Raw genomic sequence first — 13,149 nt, forward strand, 5'->3', positions numbered from 1 at the left:
AGACAACGATAAACACCTGCCTCTGATTGAGAACCACTCCAGACAGCCATAGACTTTGCTAGATAACCCCACTAGCTACAATCCCAATACATACACACCAAAACCCCAAGACAAACCACACCACAATACAAAAACCCCATGCCACACCCTGGCCTGAACCAATACATGAAGATAAACTCAAAATACTTAGACCAGGGCGTGACACTTTGGGCTAACTCTTCCCACTTGCAAACCACAACCTGAAAACAACTGACATTTGATTTCAGTCATGGCAATTAACATTTCTTAATAAAACAAATATAAAACGAGGCCAAATTAGGAAGTGCAGTCACCCTTTAACGCATGTTTGGAAACAAGTTTTATTTACCATAAAGTCTCATGTTACAGAACCTGCCAACAAGTCATCAATGGAGTGGAGAGGTGTGGTCATTTCCCTCAACAACACAATAGGCATATAAATCAATAGTCTTGCTTACCTACAGTAGCTAAAAGAACAACGGATGATTAATGACTTACATTCAATATAACTGGCACTCAGGGGTAGCAAGACAACTTTTTATAAAGCTTGGGTTTAACATGAAAACTAAACTGGTTGTAGTAAGTAGGCAGTCAACTTTTTTTCACTTCACCAAAAACTTGTCTGTCTATAACACAGTAAAACTTAGGAAAGGTTTCCCTTTGAGACACTCACTTTTGGACCTTCAACAAATAAAACAGCAAAATAGATTAATCAAATAAATAATGGCAAAAGGTCATTTCTATGCCATTTCTAAAGTATATTCTGTATAGGTGGGGCTTAACTCGGTCACTTAACCTCCTTTTCCCTTTCCTCTGCTGTTTTCTCCTTCCCTGGTTGCTCTTCTAGGGGTTCCCTGACATCTTCTGGGGTTTGGCCAAAGATCCCTGCTGTGCGCTTGAGGAGGAACACCCCTGCGTGTAGGCCCCCTACGTTGACCCAGACAGTGTGGTGCTTCCGCCAGAGTCCTCCCATCCTTGATATGGCCTGAGGGAGACAGATGCACCCGGTCACAAGACACTCATGGCACAAAGTCATTAAAGTTGACACACCACAGTATTGCTTGAATAAACACCATCTGGCCAAGGGACCACCTTTTTATTTTGATATTATTTAACCAGGTAGGCCAGTTGAGAACAAGCTCATTTACAACTGCGACCTGGCCAAGATAAAGCAAAGCAGTGCGACAAAAAACAACAACAGTTACACATGGAATAAACAAATGTACAGTCAATAACACAATAGAACAATCTGTATACAGCGTGTGCAAATGAAGTATGGAGGTAAGGCAATAAATAGGCCATAGTGGCGAAGAAATTACAATTTAGCAATTGACACTGGAGTGATATGTGCAGATGAGGATGTGCAAGTATAAATACTGGTGTGCAAAGAGCAGAAAAACAAAAACAAATATTGGGATGAGGTGGGTAGTTGGATGGGATATTTACAGATGGGCTGTGTACAGCTGCAGCGATCGGTAAGCTGCTCTGACAGCTGATGCTTAAAAAGTTAGTGAGGGAGATATAAGTCTCCAACTTCAGTGATTTTTCAATTCATTCCAGTCATTGGCAGCAGAAAACTGGAAGGAAAGGTGGCCAAAGGAGATGTTGGCTTTGGGGTTGACCAGGGGAAATATACCTGCTGGAGCGCGTGCTACGGTGGGTGTTGTTTTCATGACCAGTGAGCTGAGATAAAGCGGAGCTTTACCTAGCAAAGACTTATAGATGACCTGGAGCCAGTGGGTTTGGCGACGAATATGTAGCAAGGACCAGCCAATGGGAGCATACAGGTCGCAGTGGTGGGTAATATATGAGACTTGTGACAAAACAGATGGCACCGTGATAGACTGCATCCAATTTATTGAGTAGAGTGTTGGAGGCTATTTGTAAATTACATCGCCGAAGTCGAGGATCGGTAGGATAGTCAGTTTTATGAGGGTATGTTTGGCAGCATGAGTGAAGGAGGCTTTGTTGCGAAATAGGAAGCCAATTCTAGATTTAATTTTGGATTGGAGATGCTTAATATGAGTCTGGAAGGAGAGTTTGCAGTCTAGCCAGTCACCTAGTTATTTATAGTTGTCAACATATTCTAGTTGTCAACGTCCATAGTAGTGAAGCTAGTCGGGCGGGCAGGTGCGGGCAGTGATCGGTTGAAGAGCATGTATTTCGTTTTACTAGCATTTAAGAGTAGTTGGAGGCCACAGAAGGAGTGTTGTAGGGCATTGAAGCTCGTTTGGAGGTTTATTAACACAGTGTCCAAAGAAGGGCCAGATGTATACAGAATGGTGTCATTTGCGTAGAGGTGGATCAGAGAATCACAAGCAGCAAGAGCAACATCATTGATATATAGAGAAGAGTCGGCCAGAGAATTGAACCCTTCGACACACCCATAGAGACTGCCAGAGGTCCGAACAACAGGCCCTCCGATTTGACACACTGAACTCTATCAGAGAAGTAGTTGGTGAACCAGGCGAGACAGTTATTAGAGAAACCAAGGCTGCTGAGTCTGCCGATAAGAATACGTGATTGACAGAGTCGAAAGCCTTGGCCAGGTCAATGAAGACGGCTGCACAGTACTGTCTTTCATCGATGGAAACAGAGTAGACTCAGTCCATACCATACACTAACAACACTAACAACAGATGTTTGTTTGCTCACACAGATATTGGTGTGGACGAATTTAACAAGACACCACAACCTCCTCAACTACTCATTCTCTGGTTATCCTGGAATTTCCTATTGATGACCGAGCCTTCAGGTACAGACAGGTTAGGACACTCCATCTACCACAGATTACACAGTCTTACTGTATGTGTGGTACATTACCTTTTGAAAGCATTTCTTATCCTGGGTCAGGATGACGGCCTTCCCTGAGCCTGGTCTGGACACCCGGGCCATCTCTCTCAGACAGGGTGGGTACAGGTCCCAATTCTTCTTCCTGGAGCCCATTCTATAACAAAACCACACAATGTACACCTCAGCCACGGAAACAATACCAATACATTCCATGCAGAAATGAGCAATATCTAGGAGGTTTAGTCAATGTTGAGTGTAGGTCCTAATTGAAATAGTTCTGTGGTTCCTACCTCTTCCCAAAGGGCATGTCAGTGATGATGATGTCCACTGAGTTGGTTCTCATGGGTAGATGGCACAGGTCCCACTGCACTGTGTCTATGGGCAACCCTGGCGTACTGCAGGGTTGGGGAGTAAATAAGAGTTAACACAACTAACGATCAAATGGGTCTCATCACTTTGCCTTGCATTTATTCTTCAAAGTCTGACTTTGAGGGGTGACTAATTCACATAAAGTAACTTGTGTATGGTTTGATTTGTTGTGTCTCACCTGCTCTTGTCTAGTCTCTTCTTCTGGATGTGACAGATGTTGTTGACTGTGCGGCTCACTGCCATGTCATTGTTGTCTCCGGCCAGGTAGAATGCCTGCTGCCATTCAATGGCTCCCTGATCGAGACAATCAATTACTCAGTAGGCTATATACTATCTGATTACTACTTCATGGAAGGCAAAGTCAGTTACCGTAGTCATATTTTCTCTTTTTAATAACAGTGTATTGTGATTCTCCTTCTTACCTCTAAAGGTATTGCTCCAGTTCCACACATGGGATCAAGTATAACATCAGATGCCTGAGGCTTAGAGAGTCTGTCCAATGAAAGAGACAAATATCACAGTTGTCATTTGATTTTCACAAATTTGAATCAATTAGAGGCAACATACTTTAACGAAGCACTACAATTGCTGTATGTGTTGGGTATATCAAAATAGGTTGCATCAAGAAATCACAGAACGGGGTTATTTTATCACAATCCGTATTTCACCCATGTATTATCAAAGTGCAGGCATGAGGTAGAGAGAGCTTTCCGTTTAGCTTGATTGTACTGAGTGTGAATGGAGGGAGAGTAGGAGACCTGAGCATGCCATAGCACAGGGTGGAGCGCAGCGTGGTGGGTCCAAAGTGGGTGATGTTTCTTCTGTGGAGACTCTCCTCTGTCAGGGCAATGCCAATCACCACCTCAACGTTATGTATGTTCAGAAGGACCTGCCAACACACACACAAACACACAGTGAAATCATAATGAAAACACACTTTCATTTCACATTATGTGACCCCACCTATTTATTTTAAGGTCAAATATTTACTCTCAGAACTGTTATTCCCAACCTGTGTTTTTTTTGTAATGTAATCAATTAAGTTGTCTCTCGCAGGCTTATCTTGACAAGCCTGGCTAGGGCAGAGGAATTCAGTGGGTGCCAGTCCCGTTGGAACAGGATGCAATGTTATGTTATTTTTACCTCAACATCAAACTTGGTCATGTCTGCTTTCCACTGGAAGAAGTCTTGCACGGCACCACCAAAGTCCCTGGCGGCCTCGTTGGAGGAAAAGCTGTGCTTGTCTCCTGCTCGGCTGCACGTCACACGAAACTTCAGGACCTTTGGTCCGGGCTCCTGTCCCTCCACCTCCTGCTGCTCACCCAGGGGGCTTTTCTCCAGGTCAGGTGATCCGCCCCCTTGGCCTGTAGTAGATGCCTGAGGCTCCAGCTGCAGCTTTTCTATCTCTGCGGTGACCGTCTCCATGGCGTCCGTCTCCACAACGTCTTTGTTGGCTTTGTCTCTATCTCTGAAATTTCGGCCTCTCCGTCCCTTCCCCTTAGGACCTTGGGGCCGTCTATGGGGTCCCCTCTTCTTCTTCAGAGAGGTGTTCAGTTTCCAGACCTTTAGTGCGTTGGTCCATGGCAGCTTGGAGGCCAGCTTCTGCAAGTCCTCCAATGTCTCCTCCTGTTGGACAGAATTGGTAGTGTTTCTATCAAATACCCTAACAGGGAAAAAGCATGGTATAAAGTGTAGGGGACTTCTCTTTTATTACCAACATGAATGTTATAATTGAAGTGAATGTGTAGGGGCTGTATGAATTCACGTTGGCTGTGCTGTAATGAAAAGAGACATACCTTTGAGTCTTTAAACTGATAGTTGTCATACTCTTCAACCACAACAAACAGGTTGTCCACAGACCTCAGATTATGGACCTAGAAAGAGGAGGCACAGGTAAAAAAGCTAGGTTATATTTTGAATTTACTCAATGGTACTGTAACAGCCAGGTGAAGAAACCATTATGAATGTGTAAAAATGTATCAAAAGTTTGATGCATTGTATTTTGGCAAATCTGACCACAATTATATCCTCCTGATTCCTGCTTACAAGCAAAAACTTAAGCAGGAAGTACCAGTGACTCACTCAATACGGAAGTGGTCAGGTGACGCGGATGTTACACTACAGGACTGTTTAGCTAGCACAGACTGGAATATGTTCCGGGATTCATCCAATGGCATCGAGGAATAATAATATGTTGTTCTGCCCCTGAACAAGGCAGTTAACCCACTGTTCCTAGGCCGTCATTGTAAATAAGAACTTGTTATTATCTGACTTGCCTAGTTAAATAATACATGTATTTTTTTTAAATACACCACATCAGTCATCGGCTTCATCAATAAGTGCATCGATGACGTCGTCCCCACAGTGACTGTACGTACATATCCCAACCAGAAACCATGGATTACAGGCAACATCCGCATCGAGCTAAAGGCTAGAGCTGCCGCTTTCAAGGAGCGGGAGACTAATCCAGATGCTTATAAGAAATCCTGCTATGCCCTCAGACGAACCATCAAGCAAGCAAAGCATCAATACAGGATTAAGATTTAATCCTACTACACCGGCTCTGATGCTCGTCGGATGTGGCTGGGCTTGAAAACTATTACAGACTACAAAAGGGAGACCCAGACACGAACTGCCCAGTGACACGAGACTACCAGATGAGCTAAATGCCTTTTATGCTCACTTCGAGGCAAGCAACACTGAAGCATGCACGAGAGCACCAGCTGTTCTGGATGACTGTATGCTAAAGCTCTCGGTAGCCGATGTGAACAAAACATTTAAATAGGTCAACATTACCAAAGCCACTGAGTCAGACGGATTACAAGGACGTGTACTCAAAGCATGCGTGGACCAACTGTCAAGTGTCTTCAATTACATTTTCAACCTCTCCCTGACCGAGTCTGTAATACCTACATGTTTCAAGCAGACCACCATAGTCCCTGTGCGCAAGGAAGCAAATGTAACCTGCCTAAATTATTACCGCCCCGTGGCACTCACGTCGGTAGCCATGAAGTGCTTTGAAAGGCTGGTCATGGCTCACATCAACAGCATCCTCCCGGACACCCTAGACCCACTCCAATTAGCATACCGCCCCAACAGATCCACAATCGCACTCCACACCGCTCTTTCTCACATGGACAAAATGAACACCTATGTGAAAATGCTGTTCATCAACTACAGTTCAGCGTTCAACACCATAGTTCCCACGAAGCTCATCACTAAGCTAAGGACTTTGGGACTAAACACCTCCCTCTGCAACTGGATTGTGGACTTCCTGACGGGCTCCCCAGGTGGTAAGAATAGGCAACAATACATCTGCCACACTAATCCTTAACACTGGGGCCCCTCAGGGGTGTGTACTTAGTCCCCTTCTGCATTCCCTGTTCACCCACGACTGCGTGGCCAAATACGACTCCAACACCATCAATAAGTTTGCTGACGACACAACAGTGGTAGGCCTGATCACCGACAACGATGAGATGGCCTATACAGAGGTGGTCAGAGAACTGGCAGTGTGGTGCCAGGACAACAACCTCTCCCTCAATGTGATCAAGACAAAGGAGCTGATCGTGGACTTGAGGAAATGTTTTCTTATTGAACTGCACTGTTGGTTAAGGGCTTGTAAGTAAGCATTTCAAGGTAAAGTCTACACTTGTTGTATTTGGCGCATGTGGAAAATAAAGTTTGATTTGATGCCCACACAAAGAATAATAGGCTTTTTATCAAGCATTTAAACTAGGCTTAAATGGCATCTGTATTTCATCATATTCACAATACTCTTGTAATAGTCATATTAAAGTAGCCAAAAAAGGTGGTTGTGCAATACTCGTAAATCAAGATGAAAGGATATTGACTAATTCTGCAGTTACAGTAATAGGAAATGTAGGTTGGGTCGTTCCACAGATAGAGTGCTTTTCGGGCCGTGTAATTTGGTAAAAGAAAACAAATTATTTCACATAATGTCATAAATTACACATGTTCAACTTTATAAAAAACATGTTTTCCCATCTCAAGATGTTAAACTAAGAAAAATTACAATTAGTGCCAATTAAAGTAACATATTTGATGTAACAGGATTGAAATGATCATATCTCCCCTTGTGACAGGGGAAATGGAAGCTTGCTGTGTGCAACAGGGAGGGACAATTGAATGCAATCTTCACGTTTTTTATATATATATTTTTTTACATTTCTAGCCTATCTATCTATGGGTAACGGGGTTGGCGTGTTATGCTCAACCCACTCAGTTTTCCTCCACAAAATGGCCAAAGAGCAGAACCAGCTCACCTGCATGTTTCTTTTTTAAAAAAGGAATAGTTTCACCATAGTAAAACGAGAGATAAGTTCACGTAACAGGGTTGACCTTAAAACATATTTACTAATTGAAATAAATCATCATCTTCAGAAATGACTTTGTTGTTTTGACACCAGGCATACCCTGTCGGCAAAGCCAATGGCATCTTACCTGTGAGAGCTTATCTGTGGTTATTTGGAAGTATATTCGACCGCGGTCCTTGCTTATTGTTGCATCAGCCCCAATCTTCTCCTGGACTTCCTCTGCAGCAGTGTTTTCAAACCCTGTGGGGACTGTTGCTCCAATGGTGACCGTAATGACCTCACAGTCTGTCTCCCCATCACTGGCAGACTGGCTGCTTGTCTCCAAACCCACCGCCAGGGGGCACTGCTGCCCCTCACTACTGTCTTGTGAAGACATGGTACTGTAAGCTGCCAATCACTGGATAAATAATGCACTTTGATGTTCCCAGTGACTACAAGAAGCAGGAATGTACCTGGAGAAGATATATAGAAACACCATTGTACACAAATAGTATAAATCACCACGGGGTTGCTGTAGGCTTGACTGAAATAGTTTCTCAGCAAGCACATGTCAGATATATCTGCTATTATGGCTAGCCAGCTAATTGGCCGAAGCTACACTTGAGTCAAAACATCTGGCAACAGCTATCAGCATTCCTTTTAATCAAATGGTTGTTTGGTGAAACCTACCGGTGTTTTGCTGTTTAAAAGCTCAGTTCATGGCTTGTTCACTGCACTCTCATGGTTCCTCAAACAACTGCAAACGGAAACCCATGTGGGTAACAGAAGTACTTCCGGGTTACAGCAACGAAAATAAAAAGTTCCGCGTTTCATATTCTTTCTGATTTATCACTAGTTGTGGATTAATACAAATGGGTCAGTAGATAAACGTATTTTCGTTGACGTGTTATTATTATATTATCATGGATAAAGTTGCTTAGCGAACATTATATAGCTGTATCTACTAGCTTGTATAGCAGCTGGCAAAAAGGTACATTTCCGGTAAATTTCCATGAAAATTTTCAACGGACTGTTTGTAATGTTGGGAATTTTAGAAGCACTTCTGTATTTTTAATGTTGAGAAACACGGTACTCTTTTTGAAAGGAGCCATTCTTTATACTTCAGCAATACATATATTATATTTGCTACATCAGGACAGGATACCATTGTTAACGATATCCTCCCTAGTGAGTAAGGTAAGTTGATTATGGTTTTGATTTATCATCTTGTTCTTTAAATAACTACACACTTATCTATTTCCACACAAGCTAAAACACATGTATATAAAAACATTTCAAGCCCAATAGGCTAATCATACTTCCAACTTATTGTTTTATTAATTTCCCAGTGCATACTGTAGGCTGCCTTTAACATTTCATGTTGTTTCATGCTGTTATGTGTTGGCTAATTTAAACATTCCCACTTTATTTCTATAGGGGGAAGAATGCCACGTTTAGTATCAGATGTGTGGAAGCATTTCACCCCAGCCATTAATGACGATGGGAAGACTATGTACATGTGCAACTACTGTACAAAGCAGTATGTAAAGAATGCCACAAAGTTGCAGGTGCATTTAACCAAATGCAAAAATGCAACATTATATCAAAGCGCACAAGAACCATTGTTCTGCCATACAATGGAAGACCACAGCCAGAAGAATGCTGATGAGTGCCTGGCTCGAGCTGTATATGCCACCGGCTCACCCCTCATGCTCAGTGAGAATGTGTACTGGAAGAGATGTTTCAATGTTATTTGCCCAGGATACTCTCCTCCGAACAGAGATGCTCTGTCTACTAATTTACTGGAAGCTGAGTTCAACAGAGTGCAAGGAAAGGTGAAGGAAACAATAGAGAAGGCAGACAGTGTTGCTGTTGTCTCCGAAGGGTGGTCAAATGTACAAGGTGATGGCATCATAAACTACATAGTCTCTACTCCTCTACCATTGGTTTTCAAGACGACAGACAAAAAGGACAACACACACACGAGCATGCACATTGCTGATGAGCTGAAGGCTGTAATCAATGACGTTGGACCACAGAAGGTGTTTGCTGTTGTTACTGATAGTGCTGCAAACATGAAGGCTGCCTGGGCACAAGTGGAGGAGGCCTACCCTCACATTACACCTATTGGGTGCATGGTTCATGGGCTTAACCTACTCATCAAGGACATCATGAGTTTGCAAACAATGGAAACACTATACAAGACAGCCAAGCAAGTTGTACAGGATGTCAGGAGCAAAGAGGAAGTGTCAGCAACCTACAGCAATAAAAATACAAAGAAAAATAACTCCACACTGAAACTGACCTGCAACATTAGATGGGCTGGGGTTGTCACCATGTACAGCAGCCTTCTGAAAGACAAGGAGTCTCTGCAAGAAATGGCAAGATCACAGTCTGTGGACATTGAAATCTCCATCAGGAAAATACTGCTTGATGATGTGTTTTGGGAGAGAGTGGTTCGCAATCTTACGCTACTCTCACCGATCGCATTTGCCATTGATCAGATTGAAGGAGAGGATGCTGTCTTGTCAGATGTTCTCAGGCTGTTTGCTGATTTAAAAGACAAAATCAGCACAGCCCTCCCTTCAGCCTTGCTACTCAACACAGAGGAGACGGCAGTTGTTCGATTTCTGGAGCTGTGTGGAGAGTTTTGTATCAAGCCAATTCACGCAGCAGCATACATGCTGGATCCAAAGCATATTGGGAAACAAATACTTTCTGGAGAACAGATCAACAGCGCATACTATGTGATTTCTACCCTCTCACACCACCTCAATCTTGATGAGGGCAAAGTTCTGGCAAGTCTGGCAAAGTTTTCTACCAAGCAAGGCCTTTGGAATGGGGATGGGATATGGCAATCATGCCAGCACATTTCTCCCTACACCTGGTGGAAGGGTCTCTGTGCATCTGAGGCCCTGTCACCCATCGCCTCTGTGATCCTTCAGATCCCACCAACATCAGCAGCTTCTTTGCGCCTCAGAGCATTCTTTGGGAAAACCAAAACAAAGGTGGGCAACAGTTTAACAAACAACAGAGTGGAGAAATTGGTGGCTATTAGGGTGAACCTTAACCTTTTTGAGCCAGGAACAGAACTAGGGTCCAGCACACAGCTTCAGAGTGACACAAAGGAGGAAATGGACATTAAATCAGAGTCTGAGTGAACAACTAAGGATGAAAAAGGGACAAAATATGAACAACGAGCTTAATAAGTGGACAGGTCATTTATTTTTTATTTTTAGATGCCTTTTTGGAGGGGGGGGGGGTTCAGGTGCACATGAGAAATCATTTGAAATTGATAGTTTTGTTAAAATAATGTTTTTTGGATGGATAATTTGAGCAATGTTACAAAGTAGGCTACAAGTACAATGTTAGGCTACTGTTGGATTCTAGCTTGAAATATACTTATTTATGTTATCATACCAGAACCATACCAGAACTTATTGATTACTTTACATGTATAAGGAATGTGTTAGGGTCAATGAAGGGTACAGAGGAACTCTGTGTGTGGAAAGTTACTGAGTGATATGGAAAGTTACCGAGAGGGAAAAGGGGAAGTGCAGAAAGTTGATATTCTGTTCAAATATGTTATCGTTGAATATGAATGTTCCTACCGAGGGAGGCAAAGGGCAACAGTAGTCTAGTTTTAGTACCTGATAAGGCAGGCCAGTTGCTGCGGAACCAGGACCACGAGGGATGTGGGACTCAACTCGAGATAAGGTCAACAGTTGAAGACAAACAACACTGCTGGGAGGGGGGCCACAGAGGCCCACCATGAAGGCCATCTGAACACAGTCCTATCTCACGCACACATATTTCCAAGCCCATGAGGGTCCTAGACTTAGGCAGGGCCATGACAATACCAGTAAGAGGAATCTACTATGTTTCTGCCTAACAACAGACACTACTTTCCTATCTTAGACACGCAAGGAGATGACTCTGCCTAGTTGGAAGGTATAAAGATGTGCTTGTGTGACTTGTATGTTGTCTTTGCAGCTGTATGACCCAGTGGGTGAATAAACTTGGTTTGAGCTGTTCCTAGTTGTTCGTTTGAGTTTTTACTCTGTTCAGAACCTAGCACTACTTAATTGAAGTTCAAAACCTAAGTAAATCCTGTTATTTGTATGGAAGAGTAAGTCTTATTTGATGACAAAGAGAACAAAAGAGTAAGTCGGTGTGCAAAAAATCCCCACAAAAAGTCCCATGGTATTTTTCCCATTTGGAGATTTCCCAGGATTTCACAACCCTGGGCAAAGATTATAGGAGGCATGTGATGAGTTTACAATAAATCACCAGAAGAGGGTGGTAGTGAATCACAGGTGAATAGCCTATATATAGGCATGCAGAACTGGCAAGCAGATAAACAGTCGCCTGGAAATTAAAATATTGATTTGATGGTTGTCTGATTTGAAAAAAAACTCCAACAAAGGACTTCACATGTTACAGTGACAAGAATGGGATTATACCACAAATGGCTTTACAGGCCTAAAGGTATTTGCAATCTATCTGGATGTGAGCAATAACTTATGTAACTTAAAGTTACATTAAGAATACCACACCTGGCCCTTGCCAAGCACAACGTTATTGGCTAAACCCAATCTAAGGGAATTGTTTTGCTATGCTTCATTAAAAGCAGTTTTGTACTATAAACATCTTCTTGCCTTCCTAGAAAAGGAGGGCTGAACAGGCCCCCATTAACATCGACGGGACTGAAGTGGAGCGGGTCAAGAGTTTCATGTTCCTTGGTGTCCACATCACCAACAGACTATCATGGTCCAAACACACCAAAACAGCTGTGAAGAGGGCACGACAACTCCCTTTCCCCCTCAGGAGACTAAAATGATTTGGCATGGGTACCCAGATCCTCAAAAAGTTATACAGCTGCACCATCGATAGCATCCTGACCGGTTGCATCACCGCCTGGTGGCAATCTGACTGTAAGTCACTACAGAGGGTAGTGTGTAAGGCCCAGTGCAATACTGGGGCCGAGCTTCCTGAAATCCAGGGCCTACAGTTTTAGTCTGAAATTTACATACACTTAGGTTGGAGTAATTAAAATGTGTTTTTCAACCACTCCACAAATGTCTTGTTAATAACAAACTATAGTTTTGGCAAGTCGGTTAGGACATTACTTTGTGCATGACACAAGTAATTTTTCCCAAAATTGTTTACAGACAGATAAGAAATCAGCCAAGACCTCAGAAAAACAATTGTAAACCAAAAATATGGTTCATTCTTGAGAGCAATTTCCAAATGCCTGAAGGAACCACGTCCGTCTGCACAAACAATAGTACGCAAGTATAAACACCATGGGACCACGCAGTCAAAAGTATCTATATCCACAGTAAAATGAGTCCTATATCGACAATCTTAAAGGCCGCTCAGCAAGGAAGAAGCCACTGCTCCAAAACAGCCATAAAAAAAGCCAGACTACAGTTTGCAACTGCACATGGGGACAAAGATCATACCTTTTGGAGAAATGTCCTCTGGTCTGATGAAACAACAATAGAACTGTTTGGCCATAATGACCATTGTTTTGTTTGGAGGAAAAAGGGGGAGGCTTGCAAGCCAAAGAACGCCATCCCAACCGTGAATCACAGGGGTGGCAGCATCATAGACGGCATCATGAGGAGATAAATGATGTGGATATATTGAC

At 43.0% G+C, this 13,149-nt stretch overlaps 2 protein-coding genes across 2 annotated transcripts; one reads left to right on the forward strand and one right to left on the reverse strand.

The window, feature by feature from the left end:
- Positions 1 to 341: 341 nt before the first annotated feature.
- On the reverse strand, positions 342 to 8,286 carry thumpd3 (THUMP domain containing 3). The gene is made up of 10 exons (XM_029683228.2): positions 8,187 to 8,286; positions 7,645 to 7,969; positions 4,977 to 5,054; positions 4,324 to 4,806; positions 3,939 to 4,069; positions 3,603 to 3,672; positions 3,359 to 3,474; positions 3,102 to 3,206; positions 2,842 to 2,965; positions 342 to 1,003 (listed from the first exon to the last, which is right to left on the reverse strand). The coding sequence occupies exons 2-10, from the start codon at positions 7,891 to 7,893 to the stop codon at positions 806 to 808; spliced, it is 1,554 nt and encodes a 517-aa protein (XP_029539088.1). The 5' UTR covers positions 7,894 to 7,969; positions 8,187 to 8,286; the 3' UTR covers positions 342 to 805.
- LOC115143123 (uncharacterized) lies at positions 8,279 to 11,530 on the forward strand. Its single transcript, XM_029683227.2, has 2 exons — positions 8,279 to 8,693; positions 8,934 to 11,530. Exon 2 carries the CDS (start codon positions 8,942 to 8,944, stop codon positions 10,655 to 10,657), a length of 1,716 nt encoding a protein of 571 aa, XP_029539087.1. The 5' UTR covers positions 8,279 to 8,693; positions 8,934 to 8,941; the 3' UTR covers positions 10,658 to 11,530.
- Positions 11,531 to 13,149: the final 1,619 nt, after the last annotated feature.

This window comes from Oncorhynchus nerka, linkage group LG15 (assembly GCF_034236695.1).
Source record: "Oncorhynchus nerka isolate Pitt River linkage group LG15, Oner_Uvic_2.0, whole genome shotgun sequence".
In the NCBI taxonomy this organism is placed as follows: domain Eukaryota; kingdom Metazoa; phylum Chordata; class Actinopteri; order Salmoniformes; family Salmonidae; genus Oncorhynchus; species Oncorhynchus nerka.

Excerpts from the sequence above, each read along its gene's own strand:
- thumpd3 (XM_029683228.2), bottom strand. The coding sequence starts at position 7,893 with ATGTCTTCACAAGACAGTAGTGAGGGGCAGCAGTGCCCCCTGGCGGTG. Across the intron at positions 3,475-3,602 it reads CTGGAGCAATACCTTTAGAG|GGAGCCATTGAATGGCAGCA; the intron begins GTAAGAAGGAGA and ends TGTCTCGATCAG. Across the intron at positions 1,004-2,841 it reads ATAAGAAATGCTTTCAAAAG|GCCATATCAAGGATGGGAGG; the intron begins GTAATGTACCAC and ends TGTCTCCCTCAG.
- LOC115143123 (XM_029683227.2), top strand. The coding sequence starts at position 8,942 with ATGCCACGTTTAGTATCAGATGTGTGGAAGCATTTCACCCCAGCCATT.